General features: G+C 40.0%; 1 protein-coding gene and 1 pseudogene across 2 annotated transcripts; one reads left to right on the forward strand and one right to left on the reverse strand.

The window, feature by feature from the left end:
- The first annotated feature begins 5,646 nt into the window (after positions 1 to 5,646).
- On the forward strand, positions 5,647 to 7,829 carry LOC120431674 (60S ribosomal export protein NMD3-like; annotated as a pseudogene).
- A 2,801-nt stretch (positions 7,830 to 10,630) lies between these two features.
- On the reverse strand, positions 10,631 to 12,242 carry LOC120431673 (uncharacterized). 2 transcript variants are annotated; one of them, XR_008212302.1, is made up of 4 exons: positions 12,054 to 12,242; positions 11,614 to 11,984; positions 11,226 to 11,558; positions 10,631 to 11,156 (listed from the first exon to the last, which is right to left on the reverse strand). XR_008212302.1 is itself a non-coding variant. In XM_052709103.1 (2 exons), the coding sequence occupies exons 1-2, from the start codon at positions 11,971 to 11,973 to the stop codon at positions 11,283 to 11,285; spliced, it is 636 nt and encodes a 211-aa protein (XP_052565063.1). In that variant the 5' UTR covers positions 11,974 to 12,242; the 3' UTR covers positions 10,631 to 11,282. The 2 variants fall into 2 exon arrangements, 1 of the variants encoding a protein (XP_052565063.1); XM_052709103.1 differs by having other exon boundaries at positions 10,631 to 11,558; positions 11,614 to 12,242.
- Positions 12,243 to 16,921: the final 4,679 nt, after the last annotated feature.

Here is a 16,921-nt window from a genome sequence, read left to right on the forward strand (position 1 = left end):
ACAACAGCATCTAGAAACAGTTCCGTGTGATTTGATTGATCTTGATGTGTTTCAAATTACGGAGGACATGCTGAAAAGAGGAATTCAGAAACTGAAATCGTCGAATTCTCCTGGCCCTGACGGAATCCCGCCGGTGATCTTCAAGCGTTGTTTCAACCAGATTACTGCCCCACTGCTCCGAGTTTTCGACCTTTCCATGTCGCAGTGCAAGTTTCCTGAGGAGTGGAAAAGATCCGTAATTTTCCAACCAACCCTAATCGACAGATTTTTTTTCCTTTGATTCCCCAATGATAATTTATTTTAACCCCTGACCCTAAACCTTAACTATCCCCTCATCTTAAAAAAGTTGTTTTTTTTTAATTAATTTAAATACTTCTTCAACAGTGGGCGAGTTGTGGCGCTAAAACCACGGCAAATAGTGTCCAGGGCATTTGTGGAAATACAATGTCCCATCCCCGAGGGTCCCAGAGCACCAAAACTTCTTAGCATGGTGGCTCTCTACGATAAATTGCCTAAACAAACAGGAACTTGAGCGGGGATCCCCACGTTTCTTCCTCCCATGTAGATTCAGAAATGTATTGTAGTTTGAACATTCGTGCTCAAACTCAACCCACTTCAACGGATCATCTTTGCAGTTAACTTTACACAGTTGGCCTGGCTGCTTTAACGTGTGTGATGTTTCAATGCAATCTAATGCAATGGGAACTGCAAATGTTAATAATGACAAGAGGATGGCGTTAATCAACATAAGGCATTTTCCAGGATGCTCTCGAAAAACTGACTGCGCTAGGGTTAGATTAGATTAGGTTGGATTAGATGAGATATTTATCATTTCAAATTTCGGTGTTTTTAACTATCTCGTTGGGAGCAGATGGGGATCGAACCCAAAACCAAAATTTTCTAAAATTTTAAAAGTCATTTTAATGATTTTCTAGGGGTCAGGGTTGAGTCATAGAAGGTTAAGTGATTGACTTACCATGTTTGGGTACAGGTGCAGTGAATATTAAACATGCCATAAACCACGATGATGGTATTTTGACTAAGTAAATTATTAGGACGGAACGGGCCTGCCATGTTCCGAAATTTCCCATTAAAGATGAGGCATAGTTATACATATTTGGATGAGGGCCTTCAAATGAAAGAAAAAAGAGTTTTTTTAAATAACATACACACAAAAAAAAACTTTAATTGCTAATGTGGAGGCTCGCAGTCGTACAATGTTAATTTAGTGTTTTTTTCTGCAGCGATGCCGCGTGGTGAATTTCGTTTGTTTCTTTAGTTTTTATATTTCACTAGCAGTGATTTTTTTTCTCGTCGAGTGATTAATGAGCAGTGGGACCACGTGGTCGTAGTGAAAAATGGTTTTCTTATTGGAATATTGTAATGACCTTATTACCGACCATTTTACCGAAACAATTACAATCGAAGAACCCCTAGAATAATGTTTAGGAAATGAATTCCCCTTTTGGAAGCTCCCGTAAGTTCACGGCAGAGTTCATTCGCGAACTCAGTCATTCGTTCACTCACTATGAGCTACCACAAAATCAGAACTTTTACAATCTTTTTCCTAGCCTCGTGACATTTTTATACACGAAGGGCAAACTTCATGGTTTCTGAAAAAGGACAAGCAAGATGGCTAGATTTCAAAACATCAAGAGGAAAGGGAACATGCTATGGACTGATCTGAAAAACTCAACAATTCGACAGAAGAAGACAAATTTGGAAAAAAAAACTACAGAACGAAGAAATTTCGGGTTTTTAGTTTCCGCTGGCACAAAGTCTCGATTCTGGCGCATCATATGAGGGTTCCTGACTTTGACTCGTCCACTTTGTCACCGACCGTTGTAGGAGCTGGAGTGTAGTTAGTTTAGAGTCTAGAAGGTAATGAGAGGACGTGACGTTTTGACCAAGTGCAGCGTATTTTTTTTTGAAATTCTTTCCCTTACACCATGAAAGAGTAGGCTCAGTTAGTTTGGCAAGTTAGAAATCGTGGATTGTTGGCGAAACAAGTCCAGGTAAAATGCGTGTGTTGTGTGTCCCAGTTAACTCAATCCGAATTCTGAAACGGAATCTAATTAGAATCGTATACAAATTCCGTTTAAAACGCAACAACCGGTACCGTGTTCGAACCGGTTGTTGCGTTTGAAACGGAATTTGTGTGCGATTCTAATTAGATTCCGTTTCAGCATTCGGATTGATTTGACTGGAGTGTCGTGCCATGTGCGTGTTCTAACTTCACCAATCCAACAGACTAGTTGGCAAGGTACTCCTCTATCCGGCGTCTTCGAAACCTGCTGCTGCGCTACAACCCCATCATTACAGGCCGTCCGTTGGAGAAACCCGCCATACCACACCCGGTGGCAAAAAGACCCGGCAAGTCGCCACGTGCCGGAAGAAGCGTGACGTCACCAACGCACTATGGACAGTTTCCAAAAATCCAAATCGTTATTTTTAGTGATAAATGTATAATTTTCAACACGAGAGTGGTGCTCTTGTGCGGTACAGTCACGTTCGTCCGGGGCTAGTGTTTGAAGTTAATTTTTGGCCGTGTAAAAAGCGACGCATTGGGTTGGAATAAGTGCTATGTGTTGTGCAGTGAGAGTGGGTTTCCCTTATGTCCCCCTTATGCCTTATGGGTAGTATTACACACTCATCAAAATATGAAGACATGCTATCTCCCGTGTTGGATTATTTTTCCGGATTTTTCCGGTCTAATGCAACCACACCAAACAGTGGGATAAGCGTTGTGGTGCCATCTGTGGAAAGGCCGTTGTGAAATTTTCGTGAAATTCCTTGGATTAACCCAGAATTTAGTGTTTGAATTGATCGTAGATTCAATATTTTTGAGGCGGCCATGTTTTTTCACTTTCGCCAAGCCTAGGCCTTTCGCGAGAGTTCCAATTTCGCGAGAGGAGAAGAGGTGCTGAGTAGTGTTGGTATTGGTACTGGCACGTTATTCTTCTCAAAGAGCGTCGGCGAGAGTGGAGCGATTCAAAGTATGCGTGTGTGTGCTTTTGGTTTGGCGATGATGACGTGGCTCGAAGGCGCGCGCACCTTCCCAGTCAACTCAATCGGAATTCTGAAACGGAATCCAATTCGAATCGTTTACGTATTCCGTTTCAAACGCAACAACCGGTACGTACACGGAATCGGTTGTTGCGTTTGAAACGGAATACGTAAACTATTCGAATTGCATTCTGTTTCAGAATTCCGATTGAGTTAACTGGGTTACGAAGGGTTTTTTTAAATGTGGGTTTACACCTTACAATTCCATGTGATCGATGCAAGCCAGCCCAGTCAAATCAATCCGAATTCTGAAACGGAATCTAATTAGAATCGTATACAAATTCCGTTTCAAACGCAACAACCGGTTCCGTGTTCGAACCGGTTGTTGCGTTTGAAACGGAATTTGTATACGATTCTAATTAGATTCCGTTTCAGAATTCGGATTGATTTGACTGGGAGCGTGCGGGATACGATAGTTTAGAGTGTGAAAAGAGTAAGATGCCGAGAAACGCCAGAAACAAATGGACATTAGCGGGTTAAGCGGTGTCGACGTTTTGGGTGGTGTAACGTGAGAGCAGCGGTCAACTTGCATGCCCAGTCACGGATATTTCTAGCAGAGCTTGTTCTGCTAGAATCCTGCTGGAATGATTCTAGCAGGCTTGTCATAATGCTGTAAGAATTTTGCTAGAATATTCTGACAGAGCAAAATCTGTCGAAAATGACGCAATTTTCGCTGAACCGATTTGTGGCGAATGTGATTGCCACCAAAATATTCTCTGCAGCGGACTTGTTCGCACACGTTCACTTTGTTTTTTTTTTTCGGAGAAATAAGATGGCTCGTCGAAGCCGTTCCGTTGACCATCCATCTTTCCGGAGCATGGTAAGATTTTTTTTAATAGAATTAATTGTACTTTCAAGGAATAACCCTTCTCCAAACTTTTTCCTCAACAGATTTTGGAAACAGGTCCCAGTCAAATCAATCCGAATTCTGAAACGGAATCTAATTAGAATCGTATACAAATTCCGTTTCAAACGCAACAACCGATTCCGTGTTCGAACCGGTTGTTGCGTTTGAAACGGAATTTGTATACGATTCTAATTAGATTCCGTTTCAGAATTCGGATTGATTTGACTGGGGTGTGTTGACGGTGAATATTAGGAAAGCGTCTCCGGAAAACGATGCCTTCCGGAAAACCGGGAAGCCGGAACCATTAACAAAATTCTACATGGTAGCAGATGACGCAGAAACCATCTGTGGCCACTGGCCAGGGTTTAGTGTGTACACTGAAAATACGCCACACTTTTTAGTCAAGTGCCCAAACACTTGAATGATTCAATAAAGCCACATCTTAGATCTAATTTGTTTGTGTTTGAATTTCAATCCAATCCATTATCAAATTCAAGTGTTTTAGCGATTGACTTTTTGGTATTTTTTGACACCTTATTTTCATTCGGGTGGATCAAACTTTTCAAGTGTTTTGCTCATGAATTTACCCCACTGTGCTGAACTATTCAAAGTGATGAGGAAAACACTTGAAAAGTTTGATCCACCCGAATGAAAATAAGGTGTCAAAAAATACCAAAAAGTCAATCGCTAAAACACTTGAATTTGATAATGGATCTTGTTTTGATTTGAAATGCAGTTTCGTGACAGCTTCGTCAGACTTTGCTTCGTTTCTTCATTTGCGTTTTGGCGGTCCGGTGTGTTCGTTTTTCGCAGGCCCGAATGACCGCGTGAGTTCGCTGCCGCCATGTTCCTGCCCAGTAAATTGCCTACCCGGTTTGTGGCCGCGAAGACGAGCATCGCCACAAGGCTGGGTCCTCGGGCTCAGGATCCGTATGGCCAGCGGAAGGGCTCGGTCTCCCGGACCCGGAATAAGGCCAACTTTGGCGATAGAGGTGGTTTTCCGGAGATTCACGAACTTGGTGAGTGGGAGAAAGATTTTTCTGTGAGGTTTTGTTTTGATTTGATTTTTGGTTTTATTTTGTGATTTGCAGGAATGATGCGAAAGAGCTGCAGAAACACCCGCCAGGCGCTGGAGAATCGGTGTCGGTGAGGACAAGAAGCAGTGAGAAGCAAGATTCGCATGCATTCCACCCAGGGGCCAAGCAATGCGTCATTCGGATGGTCAAGGCACAGTTTGATTCGATGGAACCAACCGCGGTTCCGAATCAACAAGAAGATTCCCCGGGGGCCTCCATCTCCGCAGAAAGCGGTGGTGGCGAACAACCCGAACCTGACCAGGAGGACGATCCTAAGAGCAGAGACAACCGGAAGAAGAGACAATTCAACAACAAAAAAAAAACAAATTTCCATTTTTGACAAGCAAAGTTGATAGAAAATAAAAGCTGTCAAATTAATTGCATGACGCAACTTCATCTATTTTTTTAACAAACCGAAATCCTTTTCTATTCCACACAAACATGGATTGATTATAGAAGGAAAACCCATTTAAAACCAATAGATATAATGTAGTTTTTCATGTGACACAACACATCAAATTCAAGTGTTGTGCTATTGAATGGAATACCCGATTCGAGCGGTAGTTTGACAGTTCGCTCCATAAGAAATACATTGCTCACTACCAATCGCGTCGGGTACTCCATTGACAGCATCCTAAGGTGCCCAAAATTCAAAGGGCTTTTGTTAATTGGATTGCGGTTAACCGCGGTAAATTTTCTTGAAATACTTCATGCGACGCGCGGGTGTCGCATGACACATTTCAGAATATTTCAAATGAAACATTTCTCTGCTGAAATTCCACCAAAACATTGACCAGGCTCACCACACAAAAAGCTAGGTGCAGCAGCTCACCAAAGCGGTAGATTTTGATTTTTGACAGTTGTTTGTTTGTTTTTTTTTTCGTAAATTCAAAGTCGGTGTTTAACGAGTGCATCAAAGTTAATGATTTTATTCAAAAATGTGTTTTTTTAAACTGCTCCCGCCTTCTGACGAAGAACAAACTCGAAGCGAAGGTAGGTGCTGGGAAACGATTTAAAGCAGAAATGTTAATATGGGAATGTTTTTCTTTCAGTTTGTGCTGCGATTGCGAAACTCCGATCAAGCTGAATCCGTCGAATATGTGCCGTGGCTTGCCTGCTGACGCACGTGGACATTACGGCGAACATTCCGATTGATTGTGCTCTTCTGCCGGAACTGCGAGCGTTACCTGAATCCGCCGAGCGAGTGGGTCCAGTGCAGTCTGGAGTCGAAGAAACTTCTGTCGGTTTGTCTTAAGCGGTTGAAAGGGTTGGCTAGGCCATGGACAGCTGTCATGCCGGTCAAGGTGACCAACTCCAAGAAGCTGATTTCGCACGACATTCACAGCAATTCGTACAATTACAAGTATTCGTACGCGCTAGACGTGGTTCCTATTTCCAAAGGAAGTCTCGTCTTTTTGGGAAAGAAGCTGCACAAGACCCTGGGGTACATCTCGCCGATCACCAAGGAAGCCAACGCGATTCACCTGATTGATCCTTCTGGAAGAGTCCCTTCGAGAAGATTTGCAACCCCAAGCAAATGGTGGTTTCTGATGGACGTGGAGATTGTCCGAGACAACGTAAAGAAAAAGTTCCCCCGTTTGTTTCGTGAAAGGGTCCGAACTGGGCATCAACGAGAACACGATGCACACCCGGTCCAACCTGGGTCACCTCCTCAAAGTGGGCGATTCCGTGCTCGGGCCGAGGCCAACATCATCAACGCCAACTTTGAGAAGCTCAAGTAAGACGCGATTCTGGAGCTGCTGCTGGTCAAGAAATACTACGACAAATCCCTGCGCAAACAGTCCCGCAACTGGAACGCAAACCTCACCGAGGTGGGCGCGCTGGACACGGACATCGAGGCGGACTACAACGAGTTCCTCGAGGAGAATCCGGAAATGCGATAGAACATCAACATCTTCAAGGACGCCGCCAGGCAGCAGTCTATGCCGGTGGACGTCAACGATATGGCCGACCCCTCGGTGCCGCGCATCAACCTGGAGGAGTTGCTCGACGATATGGTGCTGGACGATGTCAAGATGAGTGACGCTTTAAAAAAACAAATATTTGCTTTTGTTACAAAATAAATTATACCATTTATTGAGAAACAAACAAAAAAATCCATCAATAGGGCCACGGCGCAAACTCCGCTAGCAGCTGCGGTAAAGCTCCATTACAGCAGCGGCAGCATAGCCATCTTCTGCAGGATGTCACTTGCCAGGTTGGGCCTGGAGAAACCCATGAGCCGCCGGCGGCCCTGAAACGTGTTAAGCGTTTCTAGATCGAAAAAAAAACTCGCCCAATGGGTTCAGTTGGTACTAGTAACCAGTCAGTTTAATTCGAATTTTAAAACGTGTTCTGTTTTGGTTTTTGTTTTCTGTTTCTCGTTTCTTGCTTCCTGTTCTTAATTTTCTTGTTGTCATTTTATTTAAACGAAAAAAGAATAATACAGAAAACTTTTGGATTAGTACCGTTGATCAGTTGTGGGTTCAGAATTTAATCCAAGTGGGTTTTCTGATTTTCTTCGCAAAAAAAAAAATAAAATACTAGCAGTAATTGTAACACTTTAAATATCGTTGCTTTGAAAACAAATTAAAATAAAATAGAAAAATCGCAAAATTTTCGAATCCGAAAATTTAAAATGTCAAAATCTAGGGATTTTGTACTCGATAATCCTCGCAAAAATTTTACTTCGTAAAATCGAAGCACGAAATTACTCTTTTATTTTCTTCTGAAAGTTTCTCTAAACTAAAATATGGCTTTCTCCTAACTAAATAATTATACGAACTAAGAAAATGACAAAAAGTGTTATATTGAAGAACTTAAAAATTTAAGAATTTAAGAATTTAAAAATTTAAGAATTTAAGAATTTAAGAATTTAAGAATTTAAGAATTAAAGAATTAAAGAATTAAAGAATTAAAGAATTAAAGAATTAAAGAATTAAAGAATTAAAGAATTAAAGAATTAAAGAATTTAAGAATTTAAGAATTAAAGAATTAAAGAATTTAAGAATTTAAGAATTTAAGAATTTAAGAATTTAAGAATTAAAGAATTAAAGAATTAAAGAATTAAAGAATTTAAGAATTTAAGAATTTAAGAATTTAGGAATTTAAAAATTTAAGAATTTAAGAATTTAAGAATTCAAGAATTTAAGAATTTAAGAATTTAAGAATTTAAGAATTTAAGAATTTAAGAATTTAAGAATTTAAGAATTTAAGAATTTAAGAATTTAAGAATTTAAGAATTTAAGAATTTAAGAATTTAAGAATTTAAGAATTTAAGAATTTAAGAATTTAAGAATTTAAGAATTTAAGAATTTAAGAATTTAAGAATTTAAGAATTTAAAAATTTAAGAATTTAAGAATTTAAGAATTTAAGAATTGAGGAATTGAAGAATTTGAGAATTTAAGAATTTCGATTTTTTTGACCTGAATTTTAAAAATTTTGATAAAAAAAACTATTAAAATATAAAAAAAAATTCGAATTTTTGAATTTTGAATGATGGAGCATTAATTTCGAATGTTCTGATCATTTTATTTTTCGCCAAGAATGTTTAAATTTAGAAAAATATTTCTTCGGGTAAATCCCATCTAAAATTCAAAGGCAAATTGAATATTTTTTTTTTTTTTTGGGAGGGTGGTCCAGCCGCACATCGTTGATGTTGAAACCTCTAAACTGGGCCCTCGTCCTGTCACGTCCGTCAGTAGTCTTGTCGTGCATTACAACTAGAATCAGATCTGCCAATGAATTAGTACACTTCGACCAAATAAACACTGACGCTGTATGGATCTGACTCTAGAATAAATGCACAGTTGTGTGTTATTCATAAGTCCAACTTATTCAATTATTCATTTAAGTCCAAATATTCATTTGCTAACTACTTTGGATTGAAAATCTAAACTTTATTCTAAAATCCTCTAAACCTAATGTTCAAAACTAAACGTTCCTTTATCTGTTGCAGTACTACTTCTATAAAAAAACAATAAAAATTTGTCAACTGATATACAAATAGGATAGAAATCGCGATTTTAAAAAGAAATGACCATTTACGTCAAAAGATCCGTAGTTCCTCGATTCGCAACAATGGTCAATACAACCATAATCCGAAAACCGTTAGTTCAACAGATCAACGAATTTTGTCCGATATCATTACATTATTGATTGATCGAGACTCTATGGACAATTTGACATAAAAGAATGCCAATCAATCAATGTTTATTGACAGTATTACTCTAACTTAACAATTGCAACTAAATTTATCATCAAATAGATTTGGAAAGCATACAGATTTACTTTAAATGCTAATGCTAAGAAACAAATCAATTGTACTATCCTGAAGTCCCTCCTAAATCCCACATTGTGATAGTGAAAAAGTCACAGAAGCAGCGGTGTCTTGTGCAATTGTGATATTTTCACTATCGGAGAACTACTTAGTTCACGAAGACAGCTTATCGGTCAACGCTTAAGCCCTGGGGCTACGCCAAAGCGAGTTCTCGTAGCATGAAGTGGTGTCCATAGTGCTTTTAAAAAAGAATGTATACCCAAATTTTAACTAATGCACTAGGATCAAATCATGCCCCTTGACTTTACAAGGCCCAGGGAAAATTCAAAGGCAAATTGAATATATAACTATAACTATAAAATTAAAAATAAATAAGGTAAAAAAACATTACTCAAAACTCAAAAGAAATTACATATTCAGAGCCGGATATATTCAGAAATGAGTTAAGTGTAGTAATAATTTTATTTAAGAAATTATCATCCATACATTTAAAAAATAATCTTTTATATCATCTTAATTTTTCGACGGTTCGTATTAAGAAAATACAAACAAACATTTTCAGAAAAAAATCTATTAAAAAGAAATTGAAATTGCACTCAATTGAAAAAAAAGCAAATTCTCTTAATTCTTGATAATATTTTTCTTAATAACTTGAAAGTAATTCTATCTATTTATCTATTTATTTATCAAAATTGTCATCCGCGCGAAATCCGCGCCTGAGCAAAATTAGTCAGCAAATCCGCGCGATCCGCGCCGTCCGTAACAACCCTGGATGCATATATGTAACAATAAATAAATCTGAATAAATTTAGTTTAAGAAATCATATAACAAGAGAAGGTAAGTATTTTGTAAAATAAAAGTTGCTCAAAATATCCTCCTATGTGGGTCAAGATGTGGGCAGTAGCAGTAGAAGGTTTTTTCATTTTCACTATTTTGAAAAATTGCGTTTGAAAAAATATAAGCTATTGAAAGAATCAATCATGCAAAATTGTCGCTTTGGTGGTATGAAAGCCCTCGAAAAATGTTAGTCAAATAGAAACCAATTGCCGGGTTTTGGTAAAATAGTAGTTTATGCAACAAGTTGCAAAAAGAGGATTTTTTCAGCACAAGTCGTACATTTATCCAACGAGGTTCAACAAATCGTTTAAATCAAAAAAAAATGTTGAAAAGTGTTACTTTTCGAAACAAGTGCTGAAAAGTTCAATATTTCAGCACCCATTTCAGTGCTGAAAAGTAGAATTTTTCAGCATTTATTTTGAAAAGTGTTGCTATTCGATTCTGTTATTTTTGGTACAGAAATGTAGGCTATTTCGTCGTTCAAGAATGACAGGAAAAGTAAGTAGTTTCACGACGGAATTGCAAAAAAGCATATTAAACAATTTTTGTTCACAATCTTATAACGTGTACATTTACATATAAATAGTTCATAATTGTGGTTCCGGAATAACAGGCTTGTTTGATGCGGAAGCATGTAAGATCTCATCCGGTTACTCGTTGTGGGATCGGCTCTCCGCCAGGACCGGTATCAGCATCTTTAGCATGTATGATGCTCGGCATCGCACCCAGCACGAGGATCGTCCGATGCGAATTTGGTGTTCGTTCTGGTGCCAGCATTCGTTAAGTCAAGTGACAATCCGCTGGAGACTACCTGGCACCGATTACGTTCAATTCACTGACGTCCCGTCACTACGCATGTGAAGAATCTTGTTCCAATTAGCCGGAATCTGCAGTTTGGCCTGGAGCTTTTTGTGTAGTGTCAATTATACAGTTTTTTTCAATAATCTGCTGGATGTGTCCTTTTGCGCGCCAAACTCCAGCAGCAGATCTGCTGCGCAGATCCCCCCTGCTCCGTGATTTCCGCCAGCACTCACGCATTCCTTAAATTGCTGAAAGACACAAAATATGGGAAATAGTTGGAAAGAACCTTTTTGGAATGAGAATCCACGGCCACAAACCTCAAATTGTTCCGGAACATCCACACGGTGTCTCGCACTGGTGCTGATTCTAATAGCCTAGAAACTGGAAGGAATCATCTTCGTCGATTCTTTTTTACTTCCGAAATCCGCCGCTCGCGCTTCTACCGACGATTCCTTGCCCTGCATCTGCGCTAGTGGCGGCGGCACGCTCGTCACCTTGACCACCTCCTTCACTAGCTGCACAGTGACGCGCACCTTGGAAAACAGCCGCAGCTCGGCGGGCCCGATCTTGCGGTACTTGGGCAGCAGCATGCAGTGCCGGAACGGTTTGGTGTCCTCGGTCAGCTTTAAGTCCGCCACCTTGGCGAGTTGCTGAAATAGTGGAGCGTAAAGGGGGGTTGGTTTGAAGGAGGTTGGTGGCGCTTACCTTGTAGCTAACTTTGCAGACGTGCCCGGTGGTGATCAGCACCAGCTCGAGCAGATGCTGGCCAATGTCCGAGACGGCGGCAGTCGTTTCGATGCTCTTGGCCTTCCTGAGGTAGTTTTTGAAGTAGAGCAGCGAGCTGGAATCGCCGGCCAGTTTGGCCGTTGCAGAAGTTGGCGAGCTGGCTGAGTTCGTCGGGGGTTCGTGCGGGTGGTTCGGCGAGGTCGAGGGCCGCCGTGAGGACGCGGTGGACGAGACAGTCGGCGTACTTTCCTCAATTAAAATCCACCAGCACCACTTGTTGAATTTCCTCCTGCTGCGCAGATTCCCCCTGCTCCGTGATTTCCGCCAGCACTTACGCATTCATTAAATTGCTGAAAGACACAAAACATGGGAAATAGTGGGAAAAAACCTTTTTGGAATGAGAAACCACGGCCACAAACCTCAAATTATTCCTGAGCATCCACACGCTGTCTCGCACTGGTGCTGGCTTTAATCGCCGATCTTTTTTTTCTTTCGAAATCCGCCGAAAAGGAACAGCTTGAAATGTTCCGAAAACTCTCTTACAGCAGGAACAACTCGACGATTTCATCGATTCCACTTTGCAACCAACTTTTTCCACTTTGCAATCAACTTTCTGCAACCCCGAGAATAGGTCCAACAAAAATATTTCAATAAATCAAATTACACTATTTTGAAAAAAATGAACGCGCAAGATGAAGAAATTGAAATACATTTGTTTTGATATAAAACTGACAGTTGTCAATCTGACATTTCTGGGATACGTTCACTGAGTTCTATTTGTCAAACTGACGTTTTTGGAAAGCGTTCAAAAGGTGCTGCAACAACGGTAGCACTGAACGCACCCACCGCGTGACAACACATGCTACACGAAAATGTATCTGGAAATGTCAAAATGAAGTATTTCACTTACCGCGGTAGACACCGGTGGATAATAATCAAATTAACAAAAGCCCTCAAGTGTTTTGCGATTGATTTTTGAGTGCTTTGTACAGCAGGGCCAGATCATGTGTAGAACACTTCGTTAAGCTGTGTAAGTTTTGCTCAGTGTAGTGTTTTGAAATTATTAGTGTATAAGAAATACTGCACTGAAAGAAAGGTACATGATAATATCACATGTTTTACACATGAATCTGCCCCATACTACTTGGCATGTGAATGTCACGTGAAAATCACTTGAAAAAAATCAATCGCACGAACTTGCAAATCTAAAAAAGTAAAACAGTTAATTCGAGTGAAAGTCAATGACTTTGGAATGATGTGAATGACCTTTTTGAGATGAGTTTGTAGTTGTATTTGGGATGGTTATCCTGTGTGATAAATTTCATGTGTTCTTGTGCAAGCAATTGTAGTTTAGTTTTCTGATATTTTTAAAAAGAAGTTTTGGTTGGATCTTGCAAAACATTTATTGCACAATAAGTATTTTTTTTTAAATAAATTATAATCAAATATATTTTTAAAAAACTACAAGGACGTTGGCTTTGTTTTACTTTTTGTCACGTTATAAATTATTCGAAAACACGGTTTAATTTAAAAAAACAAAAACAAGTTTGGCGTCCGGCGGAAGTTTTTCGCCTAGAAGGTGAAGGGCGAGGAAGCTTCCGGAGCGCTTGTGGGTGGTATGTGCAGTGCGGGAAGTTCTTGGATTTGATTATTAACACAGCTTGATAGTGGGTCGCAGTTCCGGAGTGGAAGTCCCCAACGAATCGACTTTGATTTTTCGCGATTGATGGCAAGGGCACTGTGTTTAGAAAAAAACCATATCTCGTTTCAGCATTCGATATGATTTGCTGAAAGAAAAAACACGAAGGATATATAATATTTCTAAAAATCGAATAATTCATTAATTTATTATTACAAAAGTTTATTAGCGGCAAAAACATTCATTTTAAAAACCAAAAACAAAATGAATTTGTTCACAGAAATACTTCGTCGATTTGAGACTGTCGTGTTCATTCATCTTTCGCCAGAAAAAATTTTAAGAACACCGTTAAACTGGTATAATTTCAATTCAGTGTTTTTTCTTCGAAATTATGGGAAACGTAAATAGGTGCCCTGAAGTTGAAATTATGTGGAATTGAAAAGACACTTGCAATAAAATAATGAAAAAAGGAAAACGCTTGCATGTGATATACAAGAATATAACATCATGGAATGTTAAAAAAATGAGTAAAGTACAAGCATTTGAAAAATTTGTGCGACTTTTTGGAGGAGCTTGTGGTTATATGCTACTTGGGTGGGCTTAGGTTCAGTTTTTTTCAGTGATTGGGTGGTTGTGTTGGGTGTGGGTGTGTGATAATGAGATGTGATTTATAAATATTTGTGGAAAATAAAGTTAACTAAAACCGCGGTTGATTTTGCTAGGATGCAATCTAGCAAAATTAAAAAACTAATCTTTTTGACTAATATCATAGTGATACAACTTGTTTTTGACAGTTGAACTTCTATTCTATGCTAATATTATGCAAACAAAATTCTTATAAATTCTAGCAGGATTCTAACAGAAATTCTTGTCATTTCTTTCTAACAAAATTCTTACAGAATTCTAGCAGGAGGCCTGTCAGAATAGTTCTAGCAAGATTCTAGCAGGATTCCCGGTTCCCGGTCACGAAAAATTCTGACTGAGTTTGTTCTGCTAGAATTCTGCTAGAATGATTCTAGCAGGCCTGCCAGAATAATGTAAGAATTTTGCCGGAATGTTCTGACAGGGCGAAATCTGCCAGAATTCTGTAAGAATTTTAATAGAACGCTCTGACAGAGCAAAACCGGTCGAAAATTACGTCATTTCCGCTGAACCGCTTTGTCATTTCCACACACCCATCTTGCAAGCGAACGTTTCGCACACGTTTTAATTTGTCTTCCAATCGAAGAAGATGTCGTTCCTTCCACCATCCGTAGTTTGGTAAGAATTTTCTAAATATTTGTGATTTCAAATTGCCTTACTTAATTCACAGGAACTGGAAAAAATCCAGAACTCTTGTGAAAAAACGACGATGCCAGCTCGGTGGCCAAGAACGCATCGCATAGAAGCCAAAATCGTCTGTTTTATAAAATCAACTGGAGTGAAGGGAATTCCCCCCCTGTGTGGGGCACACGCATGAGAGCGTGCCAGTCTATGTAGAGAGTGCCTATTGCACTCTCGCAGTGACAACAGGGAACTGCTCGATGACAGCGTGCGGCTGTCAGTCGGGCAGTCGCATCTCAGCAAGCGGACAAGCAAGATGCACGTCGCGGTCCGTGATCACTCCCACGTGGTGGGTGGTTTCCTGGAGGCAGTTTGCGGCTACACATTTTGGCGACCGTGGCAGATATTTTGCTTACTTTATTATAGCAAATCCTGCAGTTTTCACTTTGAAATCATCCAGGAAATCACCCACACTGCGGGTTTGTTCCAGTATTTTTGTTTGTTTGGGAAAGTTCCGTACGGATTGCGGTTGGTATTGTGCGTTGGTGATGAGAGTAGTAGTCGTTGAGAAATGAAACAGTGTTTGTAAAGAACACCTTTGGAGAAGATTTGACGCATGGAATAGTTTGTGGTATGTATGTGTGCGAGGTCAGGAGACCGAATTTCGGAAAGGAGGAGTGAAGATTGATGGACCGCTCAAGGTGTGTGTGTGAGTTTGAGACCGCACCACCAGAGCGAGTTTTTGAGAACAGCTCAGAAGAGAAAGAGTGAAGTCTGATGGACCACTCAAGGTGTGTGTGTGAGTTTGAGACCGCACCACCAGAGCGAGTTTTTGAGGACAGCTCGGAAGAGGAAGAGTGGAGTCTGATGGACCACTCAAGGTGTGTGTGTGAGTTTGAGACCGCACCACCAGATCGAGTTTTTGGAACCGCTCGGAAGAGGAAGAGTGAAGTCTGATGGACCACTCAAGGTTTGTGTGTGAGTTTGAGACCGCACCGCCAGAGCGAGGTTTTGAGGACCGCTCGTACGAGAAAGGGTGAAGTCTGATGGGCCACTCAAGGTGTGTGTGTGAGCTTGAGACCGCGCCACCAAAGCGTGTTTTGAGACCGCTCGAATGAGAAAGAGTGTAGTTTGAGGGACTACTCAAAGGTGTGGGAGAGTTTGAGACCGCACCACCACAGCGTGTTTCCGAGGAACGTTAGGCAAAGTCATAATTTCTAAAAAAAAAATCGATCGTTTTAAGTAAAGGGAAAAAGAAGAGATAGCACTTACTACTCAAAAATAAACAAGAAGAGTGCGGTAGATCAGACCACTCTGTAGAGAAAAGAAGGGTGTATTTTAGAAGCCCACTCTTAAAGGGAGAAGGAAGAGTGCATTCGTACGGACCGATCGGAAAAGGGAATAAAAAGAGTCGCTGATCGTTGGATGAGGATTGTGAGTATGTTCAAACATGTGCTTCGAACAACTGAGTGGCTTAAATCGCTCAGAGTACGTCAGGAACGTAACACATGACTTAGTTGTTTTCTTAGACTTGTGTTTTCATTAAGCTGTACATTTTGGTTATGTAGAATCTGGGTTTCGCAGAAAATGAGGCATGCCAATCCAGTCACGTTCTAGCAAAATTCTAGCAGAGTTCTCATAGAGCTGGACATTCTTACAGCATACTAGCAAAACCAGCTCTGCTAAAATATTTCGGGACTGGGAAATACCTTAATGTTGGTTTAAATAGTTGAGGGTTTGAGAAAGATCAATCGAAGGTTATCGTGACTAGTTTAGGTTTATCGTTTACAATAACTAATGTAGCTGGGTGCTAGAGACAGGGGAGGTTGAGAGAATTAGACAGAGAGAAGGTTAGATAAGGACAGAGTTAGCGAATGAAAGAGTTTAGGAGATAGGTATAGAAAGATAGATAGGGATATATAAAGGGAATTATATAGAGAGAAGGTTAGATAAGGAGAGAGCTAGCTTATGAAAGAGTTTGGTAGATAGATAAAGAGGGAAAGATAAATATAGATATTTAGAAGGATAGAGGGATAGATAGATTAAAATAGAGAGGTGAACCGCTCGTCAAAGGGAAAGGAGAGAAGCCGGGCTATTTGAAGAAAAAAGAGAAGTGTGGAATTGGGTGAACCACACGGTAAAGATAAAAAGAGAAGTCTGATGGATCATTGGGAAAGGGAAAAGACAAAAGTGTGGTCAGGCATCCCACTCAAAAGAAGAGAGGGAACAGATTAGTTATGCGAAACAAGATCTTATGTTAAAGGAAAAAAATTAAATCATTTAATCACTCAGGAAACGGAACAGAAAAAATATAATTTTTTTGCGCGATTTTAGAAGGAATCTTAAACGACGGGATACAAACAGCCATAAAGAGAATTGGAAAAG

This window comes from Culex pipiens, chromosome 1, assembly GCF_016801865.2.
Source record: "Culex pipiens pallens isolate TS chromosome 1, TS_CPP_V2, whole genome shotgun sequence".
Lineage (NCBI taxonomy): Eukaryota > Metazoa > Arthropoda > Insecta > Diptera > Culicidae > Culex > Culex pipiens.

What these genes read in the sequence shown, in the direction of transcription:
- LOC120431673 (XM_052709103.1), bottom strand. Translation starts at nt 11,973, where the DNA reads ATGCGTAAGTGCTGGCGGAAATCACGGAGCAGGGGGAATCTGCGCAGC. An exon ending in TCTGCAAAGTTAGCTACAAG is followed by an intron (nt 11,559 to 11,613) that starts GTAAGCGCCACC and finishes CCACTATTTCAG; the next exon opens with CAACTCGCCAAGGTGGCGGA.